A 25231-nucleotide genomic window follows, 5' to 3' on the forward strand; every position below is an offset into this window, starting at 1 on the left:
CACGGAGCAGCCAGGAAAACGTTCCTGCCTTCCAAATTCTTTCCCTCGGCCCCAGGAACGTCAGCGCTTGGCCCCCCTCCCCCCGGCCCTTGCTCGGCTGAATTATTACGAGCTGTGGACAACATGCACATTCTCCTCCTCGAGCCGCGCTTGGAAGCCAAAGTGTGGCGCCTAGGTCTGCTCCTTGCCCCCTCCGCCCTGGCCCTGCACAGGGGCTCTGCTCCTTGCCCCCTCCGCCCTGGCCCTGCACAGGGGCTCTGCTCCCCCCAGCCTAGGCTGCCGCGTCTCCCCCGAGGTCTCTGCACCCCACACCTGCGCTCTTGTGCTTTCTGCACCCCCCAAAGCTGGCCTCTTACGTCCCTTGTACCCCCAAACCTGCTGTGCTCTGCATCCCCAAACCCTAGCTGCGGAGCCCCTCTCCCCATGTACCCAATGCTGAGCTGCTCTGGTTGCTGCACCCCCAAACCTGAGCTGTGGAGTCCCTCGCCCCCAAACGTCTTCCCCACCCTGCCCTGTGTATGATACAACTGGGGGTCACCCCCCCATGCCGCTTGCTCCGGGGGGGAATGGGACACCCCCCACTTGATGAGGCAGAAGGTTCTCCCCCCATTCACACTGGTGCTGCAGGCCTGGCTGACTGCACCACCACCCCCGGGTGCCCCGTCACCTCACAATGGCCGGGGCTTGGGGGGGGAGGAGGGGGGAGAAGCAGGGAGCGTCCGGCTGCCTCCCGCTGGGGGAGCCTGGGGTTGGACAGAGCTGGGGGGGGGGTTGGTCCAGGGGAGGGGACCACACCCTTTAACTTGTACCATCTAAGACTCATGCTGAAACCTGAGCAGAGGGGGAGCGGTGGGGAAGAGGGTATCATGGGGATGTGGGGGGGGGTAATGGGCTAGGTGTGGGTGGGTAATGGGGTAACGAATATGTTGAACTCCTCCTCCTGGTGGTGGGGGGTATTTGCAGTGGCTGGGCTCTGGTGGGGGGAGGGGAGCTGGGCTGGGGGGGCTGGTGAGTAGGAAGGCTGGGGGGGGGGGGGCTGTTGGGGGGAGGGGGCTGAGCTGTGGGGGAGGGGTGGTGGGCTCTGGCAGTGGGGCGTTGGGCTGTTGGGGTGGGGGAGGTGGCTGGTGTGTAGGAGGGCTGGGGATGTGGGGTGGCAGTGGGGGCTGGGCTCTGCTGCGGGTGGGGCTGTTGGGGGGCTGAGTTGTGGGGGAGGGGTGCTGGGCTGTTGGGAGGGGTGGGCTCTGGTGGGGGGCCAGGCTGTGGCGCGGGGGGGCAGGGGAGGGGTGGTCTGCTCTTGCTGACCGAAGCGGCTGGGCCTGCGCCACACCGGGTCTAATGCCTGCCAGATGTGAGACAGCGGCCCCCTTTCATGGCCTGCCCCAGCCAAACCCACCGGCCGCTGGTGTGTGTGTGTGTGTGTGTGTGTGTTGCTTAGCTCGGGGGGGAAGGGGGGAGCGTGCTGGGGCTTTGTGATCCCCTCCCCCAACTCCCAGAGGGGATGGGGCTGCTCCCAGACTGGGGGGGGGCAGTCAGTAGCGGGGGAGCTGTGCAGGGTGGGTGGCACCAGACCTGTGTGTGGGGGCAGGGGGTGCCCGATTCCCCGGCCCTTGATCCCTGGCCCCCAAAGCTGGAAGGAAGGGTCCATTGCGAGCAGCTCGTCTGACCCCCTGCGTGGCACAAAAGGGCCCGAAATAATCCCAAACGCAGATGCTTTAGCGACACATCCAGTCCCGCGGTGTGGGGGAGTGGCAGGCGTGGGGGGGGGCATACATCTCTGGCAGCGACACTAGATCTTTGTCCCAGCAGAGGCCCAGGCCTGGGAGGGTATGGGTCTCTGAGGACTGTCGTAAGGTCTCCCAGCAGCAGGGGTGGGAGTCCTGGGGAGGTGGTGGCGGGGGGGGGCTCATCAAGGCAGTGGGGCTGGACTGTACAGCTGGGAGCTGATAAACGCCACTTGCCTCTAGAGGGGCATTGGCACCATGCGAGCCTGCGGTGCTGCGAGCTTCCTTACAGTAGTGCCCCAGCACCCGACACAGGCAGACGTCGAGATTTTGGTGTGGTTGCCAGTGTGGGGCAGTGGGCGCTGGGGGCAAAGCCCGTCTGGCATCAGGAGGGTGTTAGCAAGGAGGAGGCTGGCCCCTTGTAGCCCTTCTCCAGCGATTCCTCAGCCTGGGGCATGCTGAGCTGTGCTGCTCTGCCCGCTGCTTCCTCCCCACGCACCCCCCAGGCTGCCAGCAGGGGCCAGGTCCAGCCGGGGAGCTGCTAAACTGCAGGGAACATGAAGCTGAGTCAGGCAGCACCTTCCCACGGCGCTGCTAAAAATACCTCGTGAGCGGGTGGTGGCAGGGCCTGAGCGCTGCCAGACTCTCCCCCTCCCCCGGCCCCTGGTCCCCAGATTGCTGCAGCATTGGTGCTGGGCTCTGCTCCCCAGACCCCCCAGGAAAGGGACCACTCTGCACCAGGGAGGGGCCCTGGCTGCCCCCCACAGCTGCTTCACTCATGCCCCTCTGGGCACATGGCACTGATCACAGGCAGCCGGCCAGATTCCCAGCTCCCCACTCCCTGTGCTTGGGGTGGGGGAGGATTCACAACCTGTGTGAGCCTCACATTTAGGGCTCTGCCCAGTTCCCAGCATCAGAGCAGCCTCAGGGCTGCATCCCCTATGGCCCTGGGGGGCAGGGACTCGCCACAGCGGGGTGCGTCCCAACCATGCCCCCCAATCCGCCCCTATGGCAGGTGTTGGACGTCAGCTCCACAATGAGCAGAGAGGCCTCTGTGTGTGGGTCAGGGTAGTGGGGGGAGAGTCTCAGGGGGCTGTTTCCAGCACAAGGGGCCTGAGTGGGACTGAGAATCAAGCTGGAGCCCCACTCCTCACATGGTGTCTGCCTGTCCATCCACCTGCCTCCCTTAACACCGAGCACTGCAGTGCTGTGAGCTTCTCCAGGGCAGTGCCGGCTGAAGAGTATGGTGCAGTGTTTCAGGCACCACAGGGTTAACAGACAACCTTACCCAGGGCTGGGTGCTGCCCCCTCGGACGGGCATCCCCTCGGGCAATGAGCTCGCTGGGCCCCCTGACACGCTGCCTGTCGCTCTACCACGGCCCTCGCCCTTGGGCTGGGCCCAGGCACCTCTGGCCCTGCGAACAGGGGGTAGCAAGCCAGGATGGTGGCGAGAGGCAACTGGCTTGCTGGGCAGCAGGGCCAGAGGGTAGTTATGCGCCCTGCGGGGGCTGATTGGCCTCATTCCCCTGGCACCATGGGGCGGGGGTAATTGATGGGTTTGGTGTCATAGGGCTAACTTTCCCGGAACTGCTGGGATAACGCGTCAGCCTGGGAACAACTGCGCACCCCGTCCGTGGCCCCACAAAGTCGCGGGACCTCTTCGTCAACCTCCTCCTAGCCCTGGCCAAAATGGCCATCTACAAGACCAGGGAGAGGAGGTTGGCTGGGGGGGGGCGCTCTGCGACTGTGGGGCCTGCTTCCGTTCCCTTGTGCACTCATACATCGGGGCAGAGTTCCTCTGGGCAGTGTCCGCTGGCTCCCTTGACCCCTTCCGGGAGCAGTGGGTGCTGTCCGGGGTTCTCTGCTTGGTGTCCCCTTCCAGTTCCCTCCGTCTGACCCTGTGACCCCCACATCCCCTCCTGTTTTTTCATTAGTTGTCCCCCATAATTAGTTGTATCCTGGGCTCAATGGCTCCTCCCCTTAGGCTGAGGGAGGGGCCTTTAGCAGTGGGCGGGCTGGCTTACAAATAGTAGCATATGGCCAATGTGGTAGCAGGGGAGATGGGGAGAGGTAATTAATTAAGGTGGCATCATGGGGCCAATTAATTAGTCAGGGACCACAGGGGACAATTAGATGGGAGTTGTGCACTGTACCTATGTCCCCCATTGGAGAATGACCTGGCCTGGGGCCGTGAGGGGGGGCAGTTACCAACCCCACGGGTATCTTCCCAGGGAGAACAACCAACTCTAAGGGGACAAGGAGACCGGGCTGGGTGCGGGCTGAGGGGCCTATGGATTCTGGGGCAGCAGGGCAGCTCTGCCACACAAGCAGGCCCCGCAGCTGGGAAGTCCTGCGTTGTGAACTTCCCCAGAGCAGTGCCCTGTCAGCACCCAGCCAGGGACCCCAGTGCTGTGAGGTTCCCCTCTGCAGTGCCTGGCCATCCTGGGGACTGCTGGGATATCTGAAGGATGCTCTAGCACCGCCCCCTGCTCCCTTCCCTCCCCACTTGCCTGCAGCAGCCAGGATTGGGCTGGCTCTGGCTGGAATCTAAAGGGGGCTCTCCCTGGAGGCTGCTGGGCCCCTGGTGGTTCTGTGGGGCACTCCAACCTGGCATTGCCCCTCCTTTTCCCCAGGCCTCAAGGAGCTGTGCACCATGGGAAAGCCTGGGCAGAGGAGGCGCAAGCAGCCAGGATTTTCCCACAATGCACAGGTCGGTCTGGCGTGAGCAGGCCAAGATGGGAAATGAGGGGCTGCATTGGCAAGTGCCGGGAGCTAGCTGGCTCCTCATCTCAGCATCCTGGGGACATCTTGTGGGTCCAGACTCACCCATGGGTAGAGCCAGGGGGCTGAGGTGCGAGGAGCTAGGGCAGACACTGGGATGTGCTGCCTGCTCTGAACTGGATGCGAATCTGGGAGCAACACAGGAGGGTCTCTCCAGGTCCCCCTGCAGTGACCAGGACCAGGAATCAGCAATGCTGAGAAAGGCTGGGGGAATTGGGCCAAGGTGGGTGTCTGTGTTTAAATCCTTGTCTATACAGCTGCTGTGCCTGTGCCCCACTCCAGAGGTGGCTGCATCTCAGTGCTGGGTGTAGAATCACAATATAACGAGCCCCTGCATCCCACCCCAGAGGCAGTTGCATTTCAGCACTGGGCAGAGGATCCTTGTATACACAGCTGATGTGCCCTACTCCAGAGGCAGCTGCATCTCAGATCCCTGTATAAACAGCTGCCACACCACATCCCAGAAGCGGTTGTAGCTCTGTGCTGAGTGAACAATCCCTGTATAGCAAGACCCTGCATCCAGCCTTTAAGAACTGAGTGAAGGATCCTTTTATAAACAGCTACTGTGCCTCACCCCAGAAGTGGCTGCATCTCAGAACTGGGTGACTTGTTCCCTAACATCACAAGAGGGACAGGCACTAGAAATGTGTGAGATAATTTGTAGGAGCCTTTCTCCATCTCATTTTCCTCTGGAATGTGGCTGATTCCTCCTCCCCCGCCCCCCCCCCATCGCTCTTAACGAACCGACACATCGGCGACTCCACACCCCGCTTTCTTGTTTCACTTCCACCCCTCGCTTCTTCTGGGCTCGGAACTAGCTGGTGCCATCACCATGGCGACCATGTTGCAAGCGCCTGCCTTTGGATAAGTGGGCGAAGGGACAAGAGGATTATGTTAACCCTTCCACGCTGCCCTCCGTGCAAAGGTATCCGAGGGCTGGCCACGTAATTGAGGGGAAAAGCAAAGCCACCTTCCTTCAGGTCCAGTCTACACTAAGCTAGGATATGTTGCAACAGTGTGTCTGCAGGGTGGCACTATTTGGTCCATGCAACGGGGATGAAGCCTTTAGCTCAGCTTTGACCATGCCATGGATCCGCTGCAGCACGGATAGGAAGCCGTGTGTGTTGCAGCTGGTCCCGACCCACAATGCACTGCTCTGCACTGGGCAATTACCCACAGCGCCCAGCAGCGGGGTTGGCACCACCCATGGGAGGAAAGGTGTGGATTTGTGCCCCCCTCTAGCGACTGCTCCATGACTTCACGAGGCAGGTCTGCCAGCCGGTTCTTTCGCTCCAACAACAGAGATGCAGTTCTGGCAGCCCTGGGTTCGAATCATGAGGGAGATGGGCCGTCCCAAAATGCAGCGGGGCACAGGGCATCATCAGCGCAGAGGGGCTGAAAAGGCTCTGCCAAGGAGCAGCCATTTCCATTTCCATGCGTCTGACATCCCCTTCCAAAGGGCTGATCTACACCGGAAACTTATCTTGGCATAGCTACATCTCGTGGTGTATGAAAAATCCAAGCGCCTGAGAGACGTAGCCAGAGCAAACTAACCCCCAGTGTAGACAGCACCAGGTCGATGTGCCACTGTGCATTTCAAGTGTAGACAGGTCTGTAGGGCAGGTGCAGCCCGAGACTCTGAGCATCTGAAAGGTGGGTGGGATTGTTACAACGAGGGGGGTGCCCGGGACAAGGGAGATGTTTGCAGCAAACGACGTCTCGTGAAAATGCTGCCTGGTTGTAGGTTTGTTACTGGAACCAGCCTGAGTAGTGTGGTTGCAGCATTGCCTTCTGTTGTGAGGAATCAACACTGCTCGTGTCATAGACTCTTCACTGCTGGTGGAGGCGGAGGATTTGGGTTTTATCCCTGCTGCTGCTAGGAAGTGTTAGGAAAGGCTGACTATTTAAAAACTATATATATAGGAGTCGCTACAACAAATCTTGCATCTCGGCCGAGGGTTAGACTAGATGACCCTTGCAGTCCCTTCTAACCCTATGATTCTATTATTCACACAGCTGGAGATGCAGCCGCTTCTGGGGTGGGACATGGCAGCTGTTTTATACAAGGACCCCTAACTCACTGCTGAATTGCAGCCACCTCTGGGATGGGGCACTGTTATATGCAGGTATATCCCTTGCTGGGTGCTGAGCTGCAGCCACCTCTGGGGTATGACCCAGCAGCTATTTATGCAGAGATCCCTCCCCCAGCATGGAGATGCAGCAGCCTCTGGGGTGGGACATGGCATCCATTTAATGACAAAACAAACCTTTGTTTGGGACAGAGAGCCAAAGAGCATCGCTTTCATTCTATCCATCTCTCTCTGTTGCCCCCACCCGCTGGCGGCCCCCCCCACACACTTCCCTCTGCCATGTGGCTCCTTTAATGGTCTCCTCTGCCCATCGCCTGTCCTGCGGTGCCCCCCTGTGGGCAATGCCAGTGCTGCGCAGGGGGGGCGAAGGCACAGAGGGCAGAGGGTCGGACTCAGGCTCCCAGCGCCAAGGACTGGAAGACACAAAGCACAGTCACTGCATATACCAGGGGATGGGGCGTGGGGCTGGGCAGGGCCCCCGGGGATTCTGGGTAGCAGGGAATGCAATTGGCAAGGTCTGGTTGCTCCCTCATTGTCCTGTCCAAGTGCAGTTACAGGGTAGCCCCCTACATTTCGGGGTGCCCTTCTGCCCCATGGGCTGGAGCCTTCCTGGGTGCGTGTCTCGAGGGGAGTCTGGGTAAAGCCTGCTGAAGGCAAAGGGGACACAGCCCTTTAGCCACCCACTTACACACAGCCCGCTTGGGCTGCAGCCCGTGAGCCTTTCCCTCCAGGGGACATGCACCCCCTTGCTCTGGGGCTGGGAACGCCCCTGGGGGCAGCCGGGCACAGGCCAATGACCAGTGCTAGCGAGAAGGGCGCCCACAGAATTCTGGGGCCTGCTGCTCTGTGTGTCTGCGGGGAAGGCAGGGGAGAAGGGCACGTCCACAGCCGAATGGTGGCACGTTGCGCCCCTTGGCATTGGGATACACGACGGAAGGGGCAGAGAACAGGTCCTGCGAGCTGAACGCGTGTGTCTGTGCATTCGGCCAGCTCTGTGTGTGCGTGTGTGTGCGCACGAAGGCTTCCGTGCATGGGTGTCCAACTGACCAGTGTGTGTCTGTCCGTACATTGTGATGGGGGGGTGCCTGAGTGTGAGTGTATGTCTAGCTGGCTTTGGGTGTGTCCATCCACCCCTTTGTGTGAGCATGTGTGTCCCCGTCCGTCTAGCTGTGTGTGCGCCCCCTGGCTGTCCGTCTGTCTGTCCAGACGCCCGTGGGTATGTGTGTGCCCACGTGTCCATGTCTATCAAGGGGTGGGGGGTGGGGGTGTTTGCCCTTGGGTCTGTGTGTCCGTCTGTCCACGCGTGCGTGCCCATGTGGCGGTCCCCCTATGTTGTGCATGCCCATGTGCCTGTGCATGCTTGCGGCATGGCACGTGTCCGTGTGTCCGTCCTGCCACGTCTGTCCAAGCACGTGCATGCTCACGTCTGTCTGTCCTGCCGTGTGTGATCACGGGGCTCTGATGCTGGCCCTGCCTCCCCCACTCTGCCTGCCGCTCTGCGGAACCCCTCCCCCGCCCCCCGGTGGGCACGGGGAGGTGACACTCACAGACGCTCCACACCAGAGGCTCCTCACTCCAACCAGAGAGAGCGAGAGACCCGGACACTTGGCAACAGGTAGGAGCTGGCTCGGGCCCCCCCGCCTCTCGCGTCCCCTCCAGAGTGACCTAAGTCCCCCTGGGCTGGGGCTTTGCCATGGGGAGCCGTTGGGCAGCTGGCACAGCGCCATGTTGGGGAAGGATTGCTGCCCGCTGTAATGACCCCGCTCTCCCCTAGGAATCCCTGGGACCCAACCAGCATGGGGCCCCAGCTGCTCCCGGAGCATCCCACTGCCACAATCGCCATCGGCCAGGGGACAGCTAAAGCCCCCCCCCCCCCGCCATGCCTCGTCCCCCTCACCCCAGACTGCTCCATGCAGTGCCTGCAGGGGCCGTCTCCCTGCCCTCGGCGGGTGGATGGTAGGCTGGGTGCAGTAACAGCCAAGGGGGCATCTGGTCCTTCTTTGGCCTCTGATCCGAGCGTCCCAGAGCCTTTGTCACGCACAGCTACCACCTTCCTCTCCCCAGCACACGCTCAGCAAGCGAGTCAGGCTCCTTGGCCCCATTTCACAGAGGGGGACTCAGGCACAGAGAGAGGAAGGGATTTGCCCAGGGTCCCCCAGCAAGACTGTGGAAGAACCTAGGCTAGAACCAGGCACCCTGGCTCCCTGTCCCCCCGCTCTGACTCCTAGACCCCACTCCCCTCCCAGAGCTGGGGATAGAACCCAGGAGTCTTGGCTCCCAGGTCCCTTGTCTAATCTCTAGATCACCCTTCTCTCCCTCTGCTGACACCTGCTCATTCTCTTGCATTTGCACTCCCCCAGCGACAGGGGCCAGCTCGGAAAAAAAGTACGAACCTCCGTGCCCAAATCTCTGCCCATTCTTAGAACTGAACAATCTTGTCCAGAAACAACAGAGCTTGGCACTGATCTAAGAACATAGCTAGATAGGTAGAAGAGTGTGTACAGGGACAGACAGACAGACAGACAGACAGATAGATAGGTAGAAGAGTGTGTACAGGGACAGGCAGACAGACAGACAGATAGGTAGAAAGAGTGTGTACAGGGACAGGCAGACAGACAGACATAGATAGGTAGAAGGGTGTGTACAGGGAAAAATAGATAGGTAGATCAATCCCCATACGTTCTGAAAACTCCTTATCCCCACCTCACCTTTGTTTCCAAGAGCTGCCCCCATACAGAACAACTCACCAGGGAAGGTGAGTTCTAGGCAGGTCCGGATCCATGCTACAGACCCTAAAACGGAGCAAGATTCCTGGATGGGTTTTGCTAGCTCAGCAGCTTCTGATCCATTCAGGTCAGCACCAGAATCAGCCCCAACCCCGGGCTCTCCTGAGGCAGGGGGAGGAGGGAACGTGCATTCCACCTGGCTCTGGGACCTCAGCTCGCCGTGCTGGGACGGAGTGGTCAGAGGTTAGCGCGTCTATCTGCCCATCATCACTCCTGTGCCCATCCCTGCGGTAGCAGAACATGCCCCATAGTGTGGCTGGTGGGATTCCCGGTCTGTGGTGTGAGGGGTGTCCTGGACCTCCAGGGCATGAGGGAGATTTGCTTTGTAATAACCCCCCTCCACATCCCTCTTTCCTGCCCCGTCTCTGCCCCGCCACATGCATGCCAGAGTCCCTGCAGGTGGCAGTGCGGAGCCAGCTGTGCCATGGATTGGCTGTGGCCGGTGAGGCATGAGTCCTGCTGGATCGGCAGATCTGGAAGGAAGGAGAGTGCCTGTGCCTCCAGCCACTGACAGGGTCAAATCCCTGATGCCTGAGCAGAGGGACAGAGCTGGAGCTGAAAAACAAAGCAGCTGAGGCCCAGCCCCTCTGTTATTTACCTGCCGAGAGCAGAGCTCAGGGACCCGCGTCTCCCCCAGCAGCAGCTGCAGCGCTAGGGATGGCCTGGGGTGGGGACAGGAATGCAGCTGGCACTGCAGGGTGCTTGGGATGTCTCCTCAGAGCAGGGCCATGTCTGCACGTGCCCACCTGCACGCACACACCTTGCACACGCACACTCGTGCACATCCATGCACACACGTGTGCACATCTTTGCACTCTCCTGTGCACACATGTGCACGCTTTAGCACACACATGCCCTCCCCACTCAGACACAGGCCCATAAACCCTTGTATTCACAGGCCCTTGTGCACAAACACACATGCAAGTCCTTGCACTCCCATGTGCACACTCATGCACTCCCGTGCCTGCATCCCTGCGGGCACAGATGGGGGCACATACCCCCCCATTCAGACATAAGCCTGTGGTTGGGCACGCAGCCATCCATGCACTAACACATGCCCTGGCACAAGTGTGCCCGTGGCTGCATGTCAGCGTGCCCGTGCACACCAGCACGTGTACCGTTAGCTCTGCTGTGCCACGTGCACACCCTGACAGGCTCAGATCCTAGCCATGCGAACCCAGCCGCCGATGCCCAGACTCTGCTCCCCACCCCAGGCGTTTTCTGTGCGGCAGAACTGGCTCGGGGTGGGGGTGGGCAGGGCCTTTACAACAGCGCAAAGCAAGCGGATTTGCCTTGAACCATCCGCCCCAAACTCTAACCAGCCCCCTCTCACGTCTCTGAATTTCACTAACCTCCCAGTCACCCCTCCCCAATATTTTAACAACTGCCTCTGCCCCGTGGGGCTCTGGTGGGACCCAGGTCCTGACGGAGACGGTCAGCCACCCGCATGGCATTTCGAAGACCGGATCAGCACCTAGAACCTTCCAAGATTTGCAGGGGTTCAGCGCCCCGCACCCTGGTCCCAGCACTGCTAAGGGTGGCGTTGGGTAGAGACTTCAGGCACCGTCCCTTTAAGGCCCCTGCCCTGGGCTCCTGGCCATGCAGTGCCCCCTGCTACGCCACTTCAGCGCTCGCCTGCCCCGTGCCAGTGCTGGAACCGGTGACATTTCCCTGCACCCGGCTGAGCAATTAGCCGGCTGCTTTGAGCATAGCTGATCAAAGGCCTCCTGCAGGCAGGGCTAGAGGGGACATGGTAGGGGGAGCTGCTGAGATGCCCTAATTAGCCAGGTCCCCCCAGACACGGCCCCCCTTCTTCCCAGAGCGCGGCTGATTTCCCTTTCTTGGATCAAGTGTGAGGCAGGGGCTCCCCGCAGTCCCCAGCACAGCGAGCCTCCAGCCCCCTTCATCTGCAGCCCCCCCTCCTGGTCCAGCAGCCTTTAAAGTTTAGCCCTGTGTCGGGGGGGAGGCGTGGATGGAGCAGAGAGCACAGGGTGGGCAGGCGTGTGTACTCTGCTTCCCGCCCCGGGCTGGAAGACGCGCTCTGTGCAGCTCAAAAGTTTGTACCCTCCACCAACAGATAATGCCTCATCTGCCTTGTCTCCCCATAGCTACACACACGTCTAGGTATGCACACACACACATGCACATGCACACACCTATACAAGAACGCGCACCTACACATACGTGCATGCACACACCTATACATGAATCCACACACGTACATGCATGTGCGCACACATACCCACCCACCCATCTATGCATGCATGCACATATATGCTCGCCCCCATGCCAGTGTGGCTCTGCCCTGCCCTAGAGGGACTGTCTCTAGGACCAGGGAGGGCAGCTCGCTCTGTGCCACCGATTCCGCCCACAGCCCCCAGTGGGGGTGGTCTGTCCAATGCCTCTGGAACGAGGATTGAGACCCCATTGGATCCTTGCAGCTGAACCACTGAGTGGGGATGACTCTGTCAATACTGACCTGGAGCCGTACTGGAGCCAGCACCCGGAGGGGAAGGGCCCCATGCCCCATTGCCTGCCCCCTTGAACCAGCCAGTCCCCATTGCCCCAGGGCTGGATTGGAGCTGGCGCCCCCTATAGACAAAGGTGCGAGGAACCTGCGAGGGGCAGGCTCAGTCCTGGGGCTTGGGGAGTCGTGCCCCAATGGTGACAGCAGTCTGCGTTCCATGGGCTCTCTCTGCCCCCCCATGGCCCATATCCTCCCTGCTCCGCTCACCCCCCCACCGGTTCCCTGCAGGGCAAGTGTCTGGCTGGGGAACCATGGCCAACAACATGGCCAAGATCGCCGAGGCTCGCAAGATGGTGGAGCAGCTAAAGCTGGAGGTGAACATCGACCGCATGAAGGTGTGACTCTCCCCCACCTCCCCCTCACATGGCTGTGCAAAGCCCCCCCCCTGTGCCACTCTCTCCTCTGCTGTGGAAACCCCGCCCCCAGTGCCACCCTCTCCACCTCTGGGCAGGGGTGCTGGCTGTGGGGGGAGCTCCCGGCTACTCCCAGCAGGGGGCACTGTGGGGTTCAGGGCAGGGCGTTGGCTGGGTGGGGGAGCTTGCAGCTATCCCAGCCTCTCCCAGCAGGAGGTGCTGTAGGGCGCAGGGCAAGGCATTGGCTAGGTGGGAGAGCTCCCGGCTACTCTAGCCCAGCCTTTCCCAGCAGGGAGCGCTGTGGGGTGTGGGGGGGCGGGGTGTGGCTGTGGATGGAGCTCCTGGCTGCTCCAGTCCCGGCCTCTCCCAGCAGGGGGCTCTGTGGGGCACGGGGCAGGGGTGCTGGCTGGGTGGGGGCATGCCCAGCTACCCCAGCCTCTCCCAGCAGGGGGTGCTGTGGGGCGCAGGCAGGAGCGCAGGCTGAGAGATCGTCCAGTGGCTCTGTTGCCAGCAGAGGGCGCTGTCCCTGGGCTCTGGCTGGCGTGTTTAACCCTGTCCTCCCCATGGCAGGTGTCAAAGGCGGCGGCGGATTTGCTGGCCTACTGCGAAGCGCACGCCAAGGAGGACCCGCTCGTGACCCCGGTGCCCTCCTCAGAGAACCCCTTTCGCGAAAAGAGGCTCTTCTGCATCGTGCTGTGAGCCCCGGGCTCAGCGCCTCAGTGCACCCCTTGGGCTGCAGCTCACAGCAGCACCATTAGTGTTAGCGTAGATTAGCAGCGTGGCTCAGAGCCCAGCAGGGGAAAACTGCGGGGCAGGGCATGGGGTGTGGGCTGCACCCCCTGCCTGACCTGGGAGTCTGGCTACCCACACTGTCCATCCATCTACCCATCCACCCACCCGGCCAGCCATCCATCCGGCCACGGAATCCATCTGTCTATCCATGGAACCCGTCAGTCTAACCTGTCTGTCCATCCATCCACGGTAGCTCTGTATCCATCTACCCACCTTTCCATCCATGGTACTCATCTATCCATCCATCCTCCTATGGAATCTATCTATCCATCCTTCATGGTATCTATCTGTCGGCTCAGCCATCCATGCATGGAATTTATCTATCTAGCTATCACAGCAGAACCATGGTGTCTTCCTCACCTGTCCTCCCTTCTCCCCCCCCCCAGCCCCCGCCGCTCTCCCCTACACTGGATTCGCCCCTTGGCTGCTGTTTCCAAGATCAATAAACACTGAACACTGCTGAGTGACTCCCCCACTGCCCCGTCTGTTCATTGCGTCCCCAACCCCTGTCCTCCCAAATGCCAGTTCTCATCCCCCTGGCTGCCATCACCTGCTCACTCAGCTCACAGGCCCCGTCTCTCCCCGGAATAGGACCCCCAGGTTCCATCTGCCCCCACCTGGTCACTGAGCCCCCAGGTCCTGCCTCTCGCCTACCCCTGTCCAGTCACTGAAAGCCCAGGCCCTGTACCCCCAAAATCCCCATCAATCACTGCACCCCCAAACCCCATCAATCACTGCACCCCAGGCTCTGTACCCCCAAAACCCCATCAATCACTGCACCCCCAAGCCCCCATCAATCACTGCACCACCAACCCTTCATCAATCATTGCACCCCCAGGATCTGTACCACTAAAATCCCCATCAATCACTGCACCCCCAGGCCCTGTTCCCCCAAGCCCCCATCAATCACTGCACCCCCAGGCCCTGCACCCCCAAACCCATCAATCATTGCACCCCCAGACTCTGTACCCCCAAGCCCCATCAATCACTGCACCTCCAGGCCATGTACCCCCAACAACATCCCCCCCATTGCTCCGCTCTGGTCACTGGCTCCCCAGACCCCATCTTTCGGGGGCGGAGGGGGCTGCCCAGCAGTTGCTGAAAGACATTCAGGGACTGGGTCCCCTCCTGTGTAGCAGGCTGCGGGGGCCCATGGCTCCAGTGGGAGGCGATGAGTCCATGTGCCCCAGGCCTCGCGTAGGCGCTGTCTCCCCGCTGGGCAAGGGCTGTGTGGCTGTGAGGTCTGTGGACGCTGTGTCTCTATGAACAGGGATGCCATGGCGAGGAGCAGGGGGTAGCCCGCTGAGTGGGGGAGAGGGGGATTCCCTAAATGCCCCCCATCCCAGTGAGGCCGGGGGAGAGGGGCCCAGAGTCCGCCATGCTGCCCCGCCCCCATTATAACAGGGGGACAGTTGGCTCTGCGGGAAGAGACTGGACTTTCCTGGCTCGCCCCAGCAGGCTGGACACAGGTCAGAGTGACTCTGGGTTAAGGAGCTGTCACACAGCGGAGCGGGAGCCTCCTGCTGCATTGGGCGCTGTTACACAAGGCCATGCGCACGCACAATGTAGACATGTGTGCATGGATGGCCATGGTTGTGCACACATGTGCATGTATGAACACGGTTGCGCGCACACACACACACACACACACACGTGCATGGATGGCCATGGAGGCGCGCGCACGCACATATGTGCATGTATGAACATGGTTACACCCCCACACACACAGACTCACACTTGTGCATTGATGGCCATGGAGGCAAGCGCGCGCGCGCATGCACACGCACACACGCGCGCACACACACACATGCATAGACACACACATGTGCATGTATGAACACGGTTGTGCACACACCCACACACACGTGCATAGATGGCCATGGAGGCGCACACACACACGCACACGCACACACGCGTGCATGTATGAACACGGTTGTGCACACACACACCCACACACACGTGCATGGATGGCCATGGAGGTGCGCGCACACACATATGTGCATGTATGAACATGGTTACACCCACACACACACAGACTCACACTTGTGCATTGATGGCCATGGAGGCATGCACACACACACACACATGTGCATGTATGAACACGGTTGCACACACACACGTGCATGGATGGCCACGGAGGCACTCACACCCACACACGTGCATATATGAACATGGTTGCATACACACATGCATGGATGAACACACACACGTGCACACACATACACACGGATGCACGCACATACAGGCATGTGCACACATGTACCTGCTCAGACACCTTCCCCCCCTTCCCCAGCAGGAGGCCAGTTGGGGGTCAGGCCCCCTTCCCAGTCAGACACTTGGAGGCAGCACATGTCACACTGGTACTCTGGTGCCAGCCCACCACTGTGGCCATCGGGTGAGTGCATGTCAGTGCACGCGGTGGTGGGGCCGGGCGATGGCTGGCCCGGCTGGGAGCGGGATGCGCACTCAGGACCGTACAGCACCCTTGCCCCTCATGCTGGCGGTCCCCAGCTAAGTCGTGTTGTACCTGGCAAGAGCTTGGATGGGAGACTCCCAGGAAAAGCCGGGGCTGCCCCAGGAATGGACGTGAATCAATGCCCCACGGCCCCCCCAGCTAGGGGGGCAGCGTCACCCTGTGGCTAAGGCACAGCAGACCCAGGTTCTGCTCCCAGCTCTGTTAGACTCGATGATCCATCCTGGGCGAGTCACTGCCCCCTCCCTGCCTCAGTTTCCCCTCCCACGTGTGGTGTATCTAGACTGAGACACTCGGTGTCTGGGAGCATCGGGCGCAGAGGGGCCCTTAGGTGCTACCGTAATGCCCATAATAGCATGGCTGTTGTCCTGGGCTGGGGGCTGTGCTCAGTGGGGTGGCTGGGGGTCAGTTCAGGCAGGAGCTGGGGCCTGGTTGTTTATTGTGTCACTTGGGGCGGGGCAGGGACTGGATGCTGCTGCCCCCAGATCAGCGTGCTCTCCCACTGGGTGCGCTACGGCATGAGGAAACCCCAGCACTGAGAGCCTGGGGAATGGCCCCTCCGGAAACCGATCCCCTGGGGCCCCCTTGGAGACCAGCCCTGTCCACCTGCTACCTCCCCAGGGAAAGGCTGGGGCAGCTGCCCCATCACTCAGTGGGAGGGAAAGGGGCCAAATGACTCTGGGCTAGACTCCCACTGACTCCTGAGGCTGGGCTCCCCCCCATGATTCTGAGCCCCCACCCCCGTGATTCTGAGCCCCCCATGACTCCTGCTGGCCTCCCACCCGTGATTCTGAGCCCCTCCCCACCATGACTCCTGCTGGGTTCCCTCCTCCCCCCAGGTTCCTGGCTCCGTTCCCCTGTCCCTGTTTCTTGTTCTTTGCGGCGTCCCTGCGCTGAGCCAGCCCATACAGCACTGTGCCTGCTTTCCTAGCCAGCCGCAGCGTGAATACCTTTCCCCTAAGAGGAAGAACAAACAGGTCCCTCCGTGGCTGCCCTCCCCCAGTCATGTACATTCATGGGCATAGAACGAAACGAGACCCGGGAGACCCAGTTGGCCCAACATAGCCCAGATCCAGAGCAAGACATGGCCCTCCCTGATGCAGCCCGAGATCCCCGCTCCCACCTGTTCTTCCAGGCTTCCCTCTGAGCCCTCAAATCTCTGCATCCTGCTAATGTGGCCCATTGCAGCCCCTTGACCTGCCCAGTGCACCCCCTTCCCCAGTGTGTGCCCCCCACCTCATCTGCCTCCTTGGTGAACTCAGCCACTTAGCAATTGCCAGTTGCTATCCTGGTTCGCGGGCTGTCAAGGGACTTTACTCCTAGATGTTAAAGCCCAAAGGGACCATTAGATGATCTAGGCAGAGTGCCCTAGGCGAGTCACAAGCTACGACCTTTGCCTACAGCAGAAAACATTTGGTCCGGGGTTCCCTAGCAGACATCAAATTCCCCTCGTGTCCACACAGGCAAGTGCTCCCACCCACTAGGCTTTGAACTCTGCTCCACCCCAGATGTAGCCGCATTTCAGACCCCCCAGCCTGGCTGGGAGCATGCCCCTCTGTCTGGAAGCCCCAAGAATTATTATGCGGCTCAGAGCAAATTATTGCTGCTCATGCCCGCCAGTGCCTCCGTGACTTCCCTTGCGTGTTTGGAACGTCTCAATTGCTCACCGCTCCCTCGACTGGATTCTGATCTCAGCCATGCTCAATTATTTACAGCCTTATTAGCCACTATTGATTTACAATCCTTCCTGCTAATCAGCGCGCTAATTGCATCTGACTTCCCTCCGTCTTCCCCTCTGCGTCTAGGCCTCCAGCTCTGAAACTTGCCTCATGGCTGGAGCCCTGGCTGGGCTGCACCCAGCTTGAGGTTAAAGTGATACAGCCCTTCCCTCCCCCCTGCAATCCTGGAGTGCCGCCGCAGAAATGAACAACGCTAACAACATGCTGGGAGGTTGCAGAGCCAGTGCTGCCTGGAGATGCTTGGAGGGCTGTCTTTGGGCTTCGGGCTGTGTGCAGATTCAGGCGGAGAGCTCCGGGCTGGGTCCTGTTTGGGAGGCTTTGCTCATGAGACCTTCAGGGCAAGGGAAAATTGCGAAGGGTCCAGAGAAGAGCCACGGAAATGAGCGAAGGCTTGGCGTAAACGCCTGGCACCAAACTCAGCCTGCTCAGTCAGTGGAGGAGAAGATGGAGCGGTGACTGCTTACAGCGTGTAAGTGCCTTCCCAGGAAGAAATGCCCGGCTGCGAAATCTAGTGCAGATCGGGAACCAGTTGCTAGAAGTCAAAGCCAGACACATTTCAGTGAGAAACGAGGCCTGATTTTTAGCAGTGAGGATGCCTGAGCCCTGGAGCAAACTGCCCAGGAAAGCAGGGGATTCTCCAACTCCAGTGCAGACTGGTGGCCTTTCTGAAGGAGATGTGTTAGCCAAACACAAGCCAGTGACACAGCACAGGGGAACCGGGTGAAGTTCTGTGGCCTGTGCTATACACGAGATCAGCCTAGATAGTTCAATGGTCCCTTCTGGCCTTAAACTCGCTGAATCTTCCTCGGGGCTTTTGCAGTGTTCAATGCTCTCTAGATTGTGGGTGCTGCTGTCAGGTAAATAAGTGCTGAGAATAACTCTCGGGCTACTTAAAGCCAATTTAAATTCTATGGGATACGGTAGGTCAACAAGGAAATGCTGGTACAGTCAAACCAGCAGGAACCCAGTACTGGGTACTGGATTTCAAGTTGGGCTGGGTGAGCTGTGTCTGGTGTGTCATTAAGGTGACAGACAGGAACATGGGTGGCTGGAATCCATTTATAAAAACCGGTCACGGGGCTCTGCAAAGTGTGGGTTTGGGTGTGTCGCACACGCAGGGGTGGTGGTGGTGTCAGACTTGTGATTAAGGCAGCTGCCAAACCTCAGGCTGGCTGGGTTTAGTTCCTAGCCTTGTGACTGGGGTGAGTGACTTCATTGTACCTCAGTTCTCCTGTCTGTATAATGGGGGTAGCAATACAAATACAGCTCTAGCGATGCAAATGGCTACATAAGACCAATTATTAGCATCTGAGTCACCAGTTTCTAACACTGGAGACCAGACTAGCTCAGCCACGGGAGTTTTCTGATTTGGCATAAAACAAACCACTAATGAAGAAGATTGTTCTTATTTATTTGCATTATGATAGTGCCACCTGAGATCACGGCCCTGTCGTGCCGGGTGCTGCCCAGACACACAGTGATTGAGATCAGGGCCTGTCACGCCGGGCACCACCCTGATGCACAGTGACCAAGGTCAGGGCCCCGTCAGGCCGGGCACTGTCCAGACACACAGTTGCACCTGGTGCTGCCCAGACAAAGTGAGACAGTCTCTGCCCCAAAGAGCTCCCAGTGTGAGGACAAAACAGACAGTGGAAGCATTGTTATTCCACAGGGTCACACAAGGAGCCTGCGGCAGAGCTGAGATCTGAGCCAGATCTCTGGGGTCCCTGGCCAATGCCTGGCCATGAGATCAACCTTCATCTCCAGAGGAGCCTCACCTGTGCTACGCTGGCCAGGCAGGGCTGGCGGGGGCAGGAGCGAAGGTGGACAATTGTACCAGGGCCCTGAGCTCAGGAGGGCCCCAAAATTGTACCAGGACCCTGAGTTTCTTTCGTTCAGCCGAGGAACCTGCACCAGCCGAAATCTCGCTTCTTCCAGCTCGGACCAAAGTTGGCGGCCAAGGGAGGTGGCGATGGAGAGCTCAGCTGGGCACAGCACCCTGGGCCAGCAGTAGCACTTGCTGCTGACAGGCAATGGCCTGACATAACTCTATCATGGCCCTGGGGAAGGCAAAGCCAGGAACACATGCTCCTAAATCCCCTGCTCTAATCGCTACATCGCACCCGACCCAGGGCCAGAAAGAGAACCCAGGAGTCCTGACCTCCAATCCCTTCCAGAGCCACGAACACAGCCCAGGAGTCCTGACCCGCGTCTCACCCACCGCGGGCTCTAACCACTAGACAATGCCCCCTGCTAGTGCTAGGAACGGCACGAGGAGTGCCTGCTCTGACTGGCCCATCCTGCCTCCCCACGCAGGAGCCGCTGCTTCCCACAAAGAGGCTCCAGGTCAGCGACACTCCCAAGATCCCCACGCAGAGAGGAGGTCGCAGCGTGCAGGGGGAGCAGCACGGACAGTCCCATTGTCAGGATCATGTCACCCCACCCAAATCCAGCCCCATAGCTCTGTCCCTCAGGAAAGCCACCCAGCCTCCCCTCCAAGAGCGCTCGCCCAGGGCCCAGGGCAGCACCCACGCCCCAGCCCGTGACAAGCCGGGGGGATCGCTAGGAAGAAAGGGCCCATGTGGAGGTCGGGAAAGGGGCCAAACGGAGCAGGGTGAGTCATGGAGACACATGGAAGTTATTACCGGGGGATGGGGGAGGAGACTCCTTCTCCCCATGCCCCGACCATGGGATGCCTCAGGGCTTTGCTAACAGCCAGCTTGGAAGGTCCAGCCCAGTCACACCCACATGGCCGGATGCTGTGAATTTGGGAGACGAAGGCTTCATAGCTGTCTGATGGGGAGGAGTATCTATCTATCTATTTACCTATCTATCCCCATATACCCCCTATCTATCTATCTATCTATCTATCCCCATACACCCCCTATCTATCTATCTATCTATATCTATCTATCTATCCCCATACACCCCCTATCTATCTATCTATCTATCTGTCTATCTATCTGTCTATCCCTACATGGTTACCAGCTCAGCAGCATGGCATACCACATTATAACAAAGCCAGAGCCAGTTAGGGTTTAGCTGTTCTCCCAGCTACGCACACAGGCCACTTGGCCCTTCCCGGCCCCAGAGAAGGTACAGCTGAGACCTTCCTGCTTCTGAAGCCCAGGCCTCCCGCTATTTGAGCTAAATCTCCATTTGATCTTCGCACCGTAGGGCCTAGGACACATTGCTGTCATGCCACCTCAGTGGGCGTTTTACTCTAAAAAGGCCGGGCTCACCCTTCCCAAGCCGCATCCTTAGTCCCAGCAAGTCAGAGGTCTCATGCCCTTGAGATTAGACCCGACTTCTCCCTAAATCAACTCTTGCTAATTGAAGGCTAATCGCCTTCACGCCGCTGCCCTAGTGCCAGATTAGCCAACATGGGGGGTGATTTCCCTTCAAACTGTGTTGGCCTGGCTCCAGATGATCCGAGAGTCAGAGCTAATCCCCCTCGTGCTGCTCTCCCGTGCCAGGGCTAATCCCTCACACCGCTGTCCCGTGCCAGGTTATCAGGGCTAATCCCCCCCACCGCTGCCCAGTTCCAGTCTATTCAAGACCAAGGGGTATATCCTCCTCGAGTCAGGTTGTCCCAGCAGCAGATTCTCTGCGATTGAGGGCTAATCCCCCTCACACCTTTAACCCAGTACAGCCTCATACAGCACAGAGAACTTCCCTCCCTCAGATCTGTGTCCTGTGCCCCTGCCAGTCCCTGGCAATGTGTGACGCTGCAGAGTAACCAGCTAGGTGGGTGAGAAAACCAGAGACCCCCAGACTCCGTCCCATCTGCTGGGTGCGGCTGGGCCCTCTAAAGCCGCCAATTCCCTGTGCAGCCCAAAGGGATCAGGCCCCATTTCGCCTGCCATGGGCCCTTCTGTGCCAGCCCAGTATTCCAGCACCGCTGGCGCCGCTCACCCTGGCCAGATGCAGCCACTGGCTCTGGTTCCTTCCCCTCATTTCCTCCCTAATTAATTGGGCACTTTGGCTAAATGAATTGCAACTGAATGGTGCTTTCAGAGCACACTGCAGGCCTCCACGCTAACCCCTTCCCTGCCGCTGATGGAGGGGCTGGACCTGGGAAGACGCTGCCCGTTCTAGCACAGCCCCGGCTGGCCCATGGGGCATTTCCCTTCAACCAGGAAGGAGGGGGGGGGGGTGGCTGGCTCAGGAATCGGTCTCTCGGCTAGAGAAGGGGGCTGGGGTCTCCACAGAGCTAGCCTAGGTTCTGCAGGCTTCCTAGAGATCTTGCAAGAGGAATGGGGACAGAGCCCTTGTGACATCTCTTCTGGCATGGGGTCGATTCCCAGAGAGCAATGAGGGCAGCTGTCTTGTGAGATCAGGGCGGGGTTGAAAGGGGACCTTTGGGGAGCTGACTTGGAGAGAAAGCCAGGACGCTTGAGTTCTAGTCCCAGCTCTGGGAGGACGGCTTGCAGCGGAGAATTCCTGGATTCTCTTCCTGGCCCTCCTGCAGACATGCTGTGCGAGCCCCTTACCCACCATGTGCCTCAGTTTCCCCAGCTGTACAATGGGCATAATGAATGAGACCCAGGGAAGCTGTGAGGGTTAACTGATGGATGGAAGAGACTAGAGACCAGCAAAGCAGCCTTTGGTCTAGACCCACTCAGCTGGTCTGGGGACAGGGAGCAGCTGGGGTGGGAGGCAGATGGGAAATACCCAGGGGAGTAAGTGGGGAGGAGAAGGGGCAGATGGGGGCCACCTGTGGCCCCTGCAGTGACACTGCATGGGTGACTCCAGCTCCCTGCAGTGCTGGGGCACTTCTGGTCCAGCCTCCTGGAGTATTTTTGTGAGGGGGGGTGCTCCATCATCGGGTGGCAGACCGGAAGGACGATCCACCCAGACTTGGGACAACACCACCTTGGGTCCCATTAACCCCTTCTTTTCCTTTGCCCATGTTCCCTCTGGGTGCCCGGCATGGAGGCAGTTCTCCCTGGAGGGGCTCCCACATTTCCAATCCCCTCCCGCCCCATCGCAGCTCCACTGCCTGCACTTCCCATGGCTCTGCTGGGGACTTGTGTGGGGGCGGAAGGTGCTGAATCACCTGTCCCGGGGCGACATTGTGACAGGTGACCTGCAGGGGCGACTCACACCCCAAGAGGCCCTCGCTGCTGGGTTGGGCCAGGAGTGTGTGTGGGGCACAATCCTGCCTTTGGCCAGAAGGGGTCGCTAGAAGGTAAAATGCTCCAGACCCTAGAAGCATTGAACCCACACACGGTACAGCTGCTGACCCCTGGGAGGTGTTGGGGGTTCACCCCCAGGCCGTGAGGAGTTTTGTTACCCCCCTGCCCTGTAACCCCAGCTGCTTCTCTGCTGGGCAGCTCTGGCTCTGAGCCCGGACACTAGCAGCCTGCCCATGGCGCAGTGGCCTCACCCTGGCTTCCCCCAGCCCCAGCCCATCTCCCCCAAGCCAGCTCCAGTCCCTTTTGCCAGGTACCCCAGGTTGGCTGCCTCCCCAGAGCCAGTGCACGCAGCAGCTTGCTAGCTCCATTGGGCTTCTGTGCCCCACCTTGCCGCACAGCCCTGAGATGGTCTGTGGGAAAGCTGGAATAAGTAGAGTAACAGAATGGAGATTTACGTGATGCGGAGCAAGAATAAAAGAGGCAGGGCTGGTTACGAGCAAAACCAAACCAACCCAAACCCGCCTTCTACTGACGGAAACTTCATTTGAGCAAGTTACAATCTTTGCCGAAGCAGGTTTTTGCTTCCATCCCGTTGCAGCCTTTCCAGCCCTCCAGGCGAGGATCTGACTTGCCTAGGCTCCGAGGGGGCTGAAGTAGCCTTTTGCTTCTGCTCCTATTGCCCCGAATTCATTGTTTTGTCAGAACAATCCCCGGCTGTTCTGCCCTTCCTGTGGATTTCCCAGCCCCCTGCTGATTCCTGTGTAAATGGGGCTTCCCTGGGTTTGATTCCATCATGCTAATTTCATGGGCGAGAGGTCGGTAGCTGCTGTCCCTCCTGTCTGGGAGAAAACCTGGTTCTCCCTTTGTCTGGTCACAGACTTCAAAGGGTGAGTGCCCAGAATTCCTCATGCAGTGTTAATATAGTCATTTCACCACTGTGCCACCGGCCCTACACGCTCTGAGAGTGTAATAACGTTGTGTACAATCAGTTCTCTCAATTGCTTATTCTTTGGGGTTCAGCCCCCCTGTCCTGCTCCTGGGGTGTTGGAACCCTGATCATCACCCCCTGCCTCCTCCAAGGTGCCAATGCAGACACCTGCCTGGCTATCACAGTAGGGGATCATATTCCTGTCCCTGGTGCAGGGCCCTGCTTGTTCTATACTGCAGATGCACAACCTATTCAGAGTTATTTGCACACACCGATGTGCGTGCAATACTAGCATGCATGCAGTACAAGAATGCACACCTGGTACACACATGCATGCATGCAGGTACACGGAGCCACACATGCACACAGACACACATGCCTGCAGCACAGCTGTGCATGGAATACAGGCCTTCACATAACCATGTACACATTTACACAGCCATGCATGCATGCAACATGGACACGCATTAGTGCAACACAAGCATGCAAACACACATACCAGTGTGAGTGTAGCCACAAAACAAGCATGCACATGTGCAAGCCTGTGTACATGACATTCAAACTCACAAATGCCTACCAAAATGCAGGCAGACATATAGGCAGGTGTGTGCAAATGTATGCCCTCCTGTGCATGGATGTGTGCATTTGGAGAAAGTGCTCACACACAGACACAATTGCATGCACACATAGCACATGTGAACACATGACTGTGCACTAATACAAGCACTTAGCATGCAGTGTCTTGGACTGGAGCATCCTCCCATTCAGCTCAGCCAATGCCTGCTGCTTCATCCGTCAGGGATACAAGGCAGCATTTGAATCTCCAGCCTCCTGCAGCAGAGAGTTCCACAGATGTCCATGTGCCAGTTTTGCATGTTCTGTCTTCCAGATCCAGTGAGCCTCCTCCTGGCTGTCTCATTGCAGGCAATGGTGCTGGTGAGACCCCACCAGCCCCTCGGGAGGGCATCCGGGTTGTAGGACAATGGTGGCCCAGCAACAGGGTTAGCAAAGGCCGGTCGCCCCTCCCACCCCCTTGGCTTGAAGCCACCTGTCACCGCCCGGGTGCCTGCCTTCTCCAGACTTTGCCATCGGAATGTCAGGCCAGGTGTGTTTGGAACGGGCTCCATGGAGACCTATCTAAGCATTGCAACCGCCGTCAGCTGCCTTTCCTAATAAGTGCGTGTGAGGAGGGCTGTGCCAGGCCTGATGGGGATGCAGATAAGATGGTGACAGGCTGGGGGGGCACGTTGTGGGGCACGGGTAAGCCATCAGCACAGGTGTGCCCCACCCCCAGAGCAGCAAGGCTGGGGGTGGGGGAGCTGGGTCGGGACCCTCCCGCCTGGTCATTGGGTCTGCTTTGGGGTGCAAAGCTGTCTGTGCTGTCCCGCGGCTCACCCCTGCCCCGTGGACCTTCTACTCACACACAACACAGTGCCCCCTGTTGCCCGGGACTGGCAAGAACCCGGAGTGACGGAACCTCAAATCCCGACGCTGTCGGGTTCCTCGGAGCCTGTTTCCCTGCACCCAGCCGGGGGCGTTGAAAGAGTTTGTGCAGCGGGGGAGCCGAGAGCCACTGAACAAAACTGTGAACCCTGCGCAGGGAGGAAGCCGCTTCTAGCCGCACCCCCAGCACCCCTAGGTCCAGCACCCAGCGACCTCTGCTCTGCTCTTGCCTTGGCCTGGTGTCGCAGGACTTAGTCCCACGGGTGGCTGGATTAGACAGAGATGGGCGCAGGGAGGAGGGGAGGGATAAATAGATGGGGGGTGTATGGGGGTAGAGAGAGATAAATAGATGGGGGGTGGGGGGGTGTATGGGGATAGAGAGATAGATAGACAGATACGGGGGGAGTGTACAGATGGGGGGGTAGAGAGATAGATAGACAGATGGGGGGTGTATGGGGGT

General features: G+C 59.3%; 1 protein-coding gene across 1 annotated transcript; it reads left to right on the forward strand.

Moving 5' to 3' along the window:
• The first annotated feature begins 9478 nt into the window (after nucleotides 1-9478).
• GNG8 (G protein subunit gamma 8) lies at nucleotides 9479-13492 on the forward strand. Its single transcript, XM_067557334.1, has 3 exons — nucleotides 9479-9561; nucleotides 12134-12240; nucleotides 12829-13492. Exons 2-3 carry the CDS (start codon nucleotides 12157-12159, stop codon nucleotides 12955-12957), a joined length of 213 nt encoding a protein of 70 aa, XP_067413435.1. The 5' UTR covers nucleotides 9479-9561; nucleotides 12134-12156; the 3' UTR covers nucleotides 12958-13492.
• Nucleotides 13493-25231: the final 11739 nt, after the last annotated feature.

The sequence above is a fragment of the Emydura macquarii genome, unplaced genomic scaffold (assembly GCF_026122565.2).
Source record: "Emydura macquarii macquarii isolate MOO-44397 ecotype Brisbane River unplaced genomic scaffold, CSIRO-AGI_Emac_v2 contig_1790, whole genome shotgun sequence".
Taxonomy (NCBI): domain Eukaryota; kingdom Metazoa; phylum Chordata; order Testudines; family Chelidae; genus Emydura; species Emydura macquarii.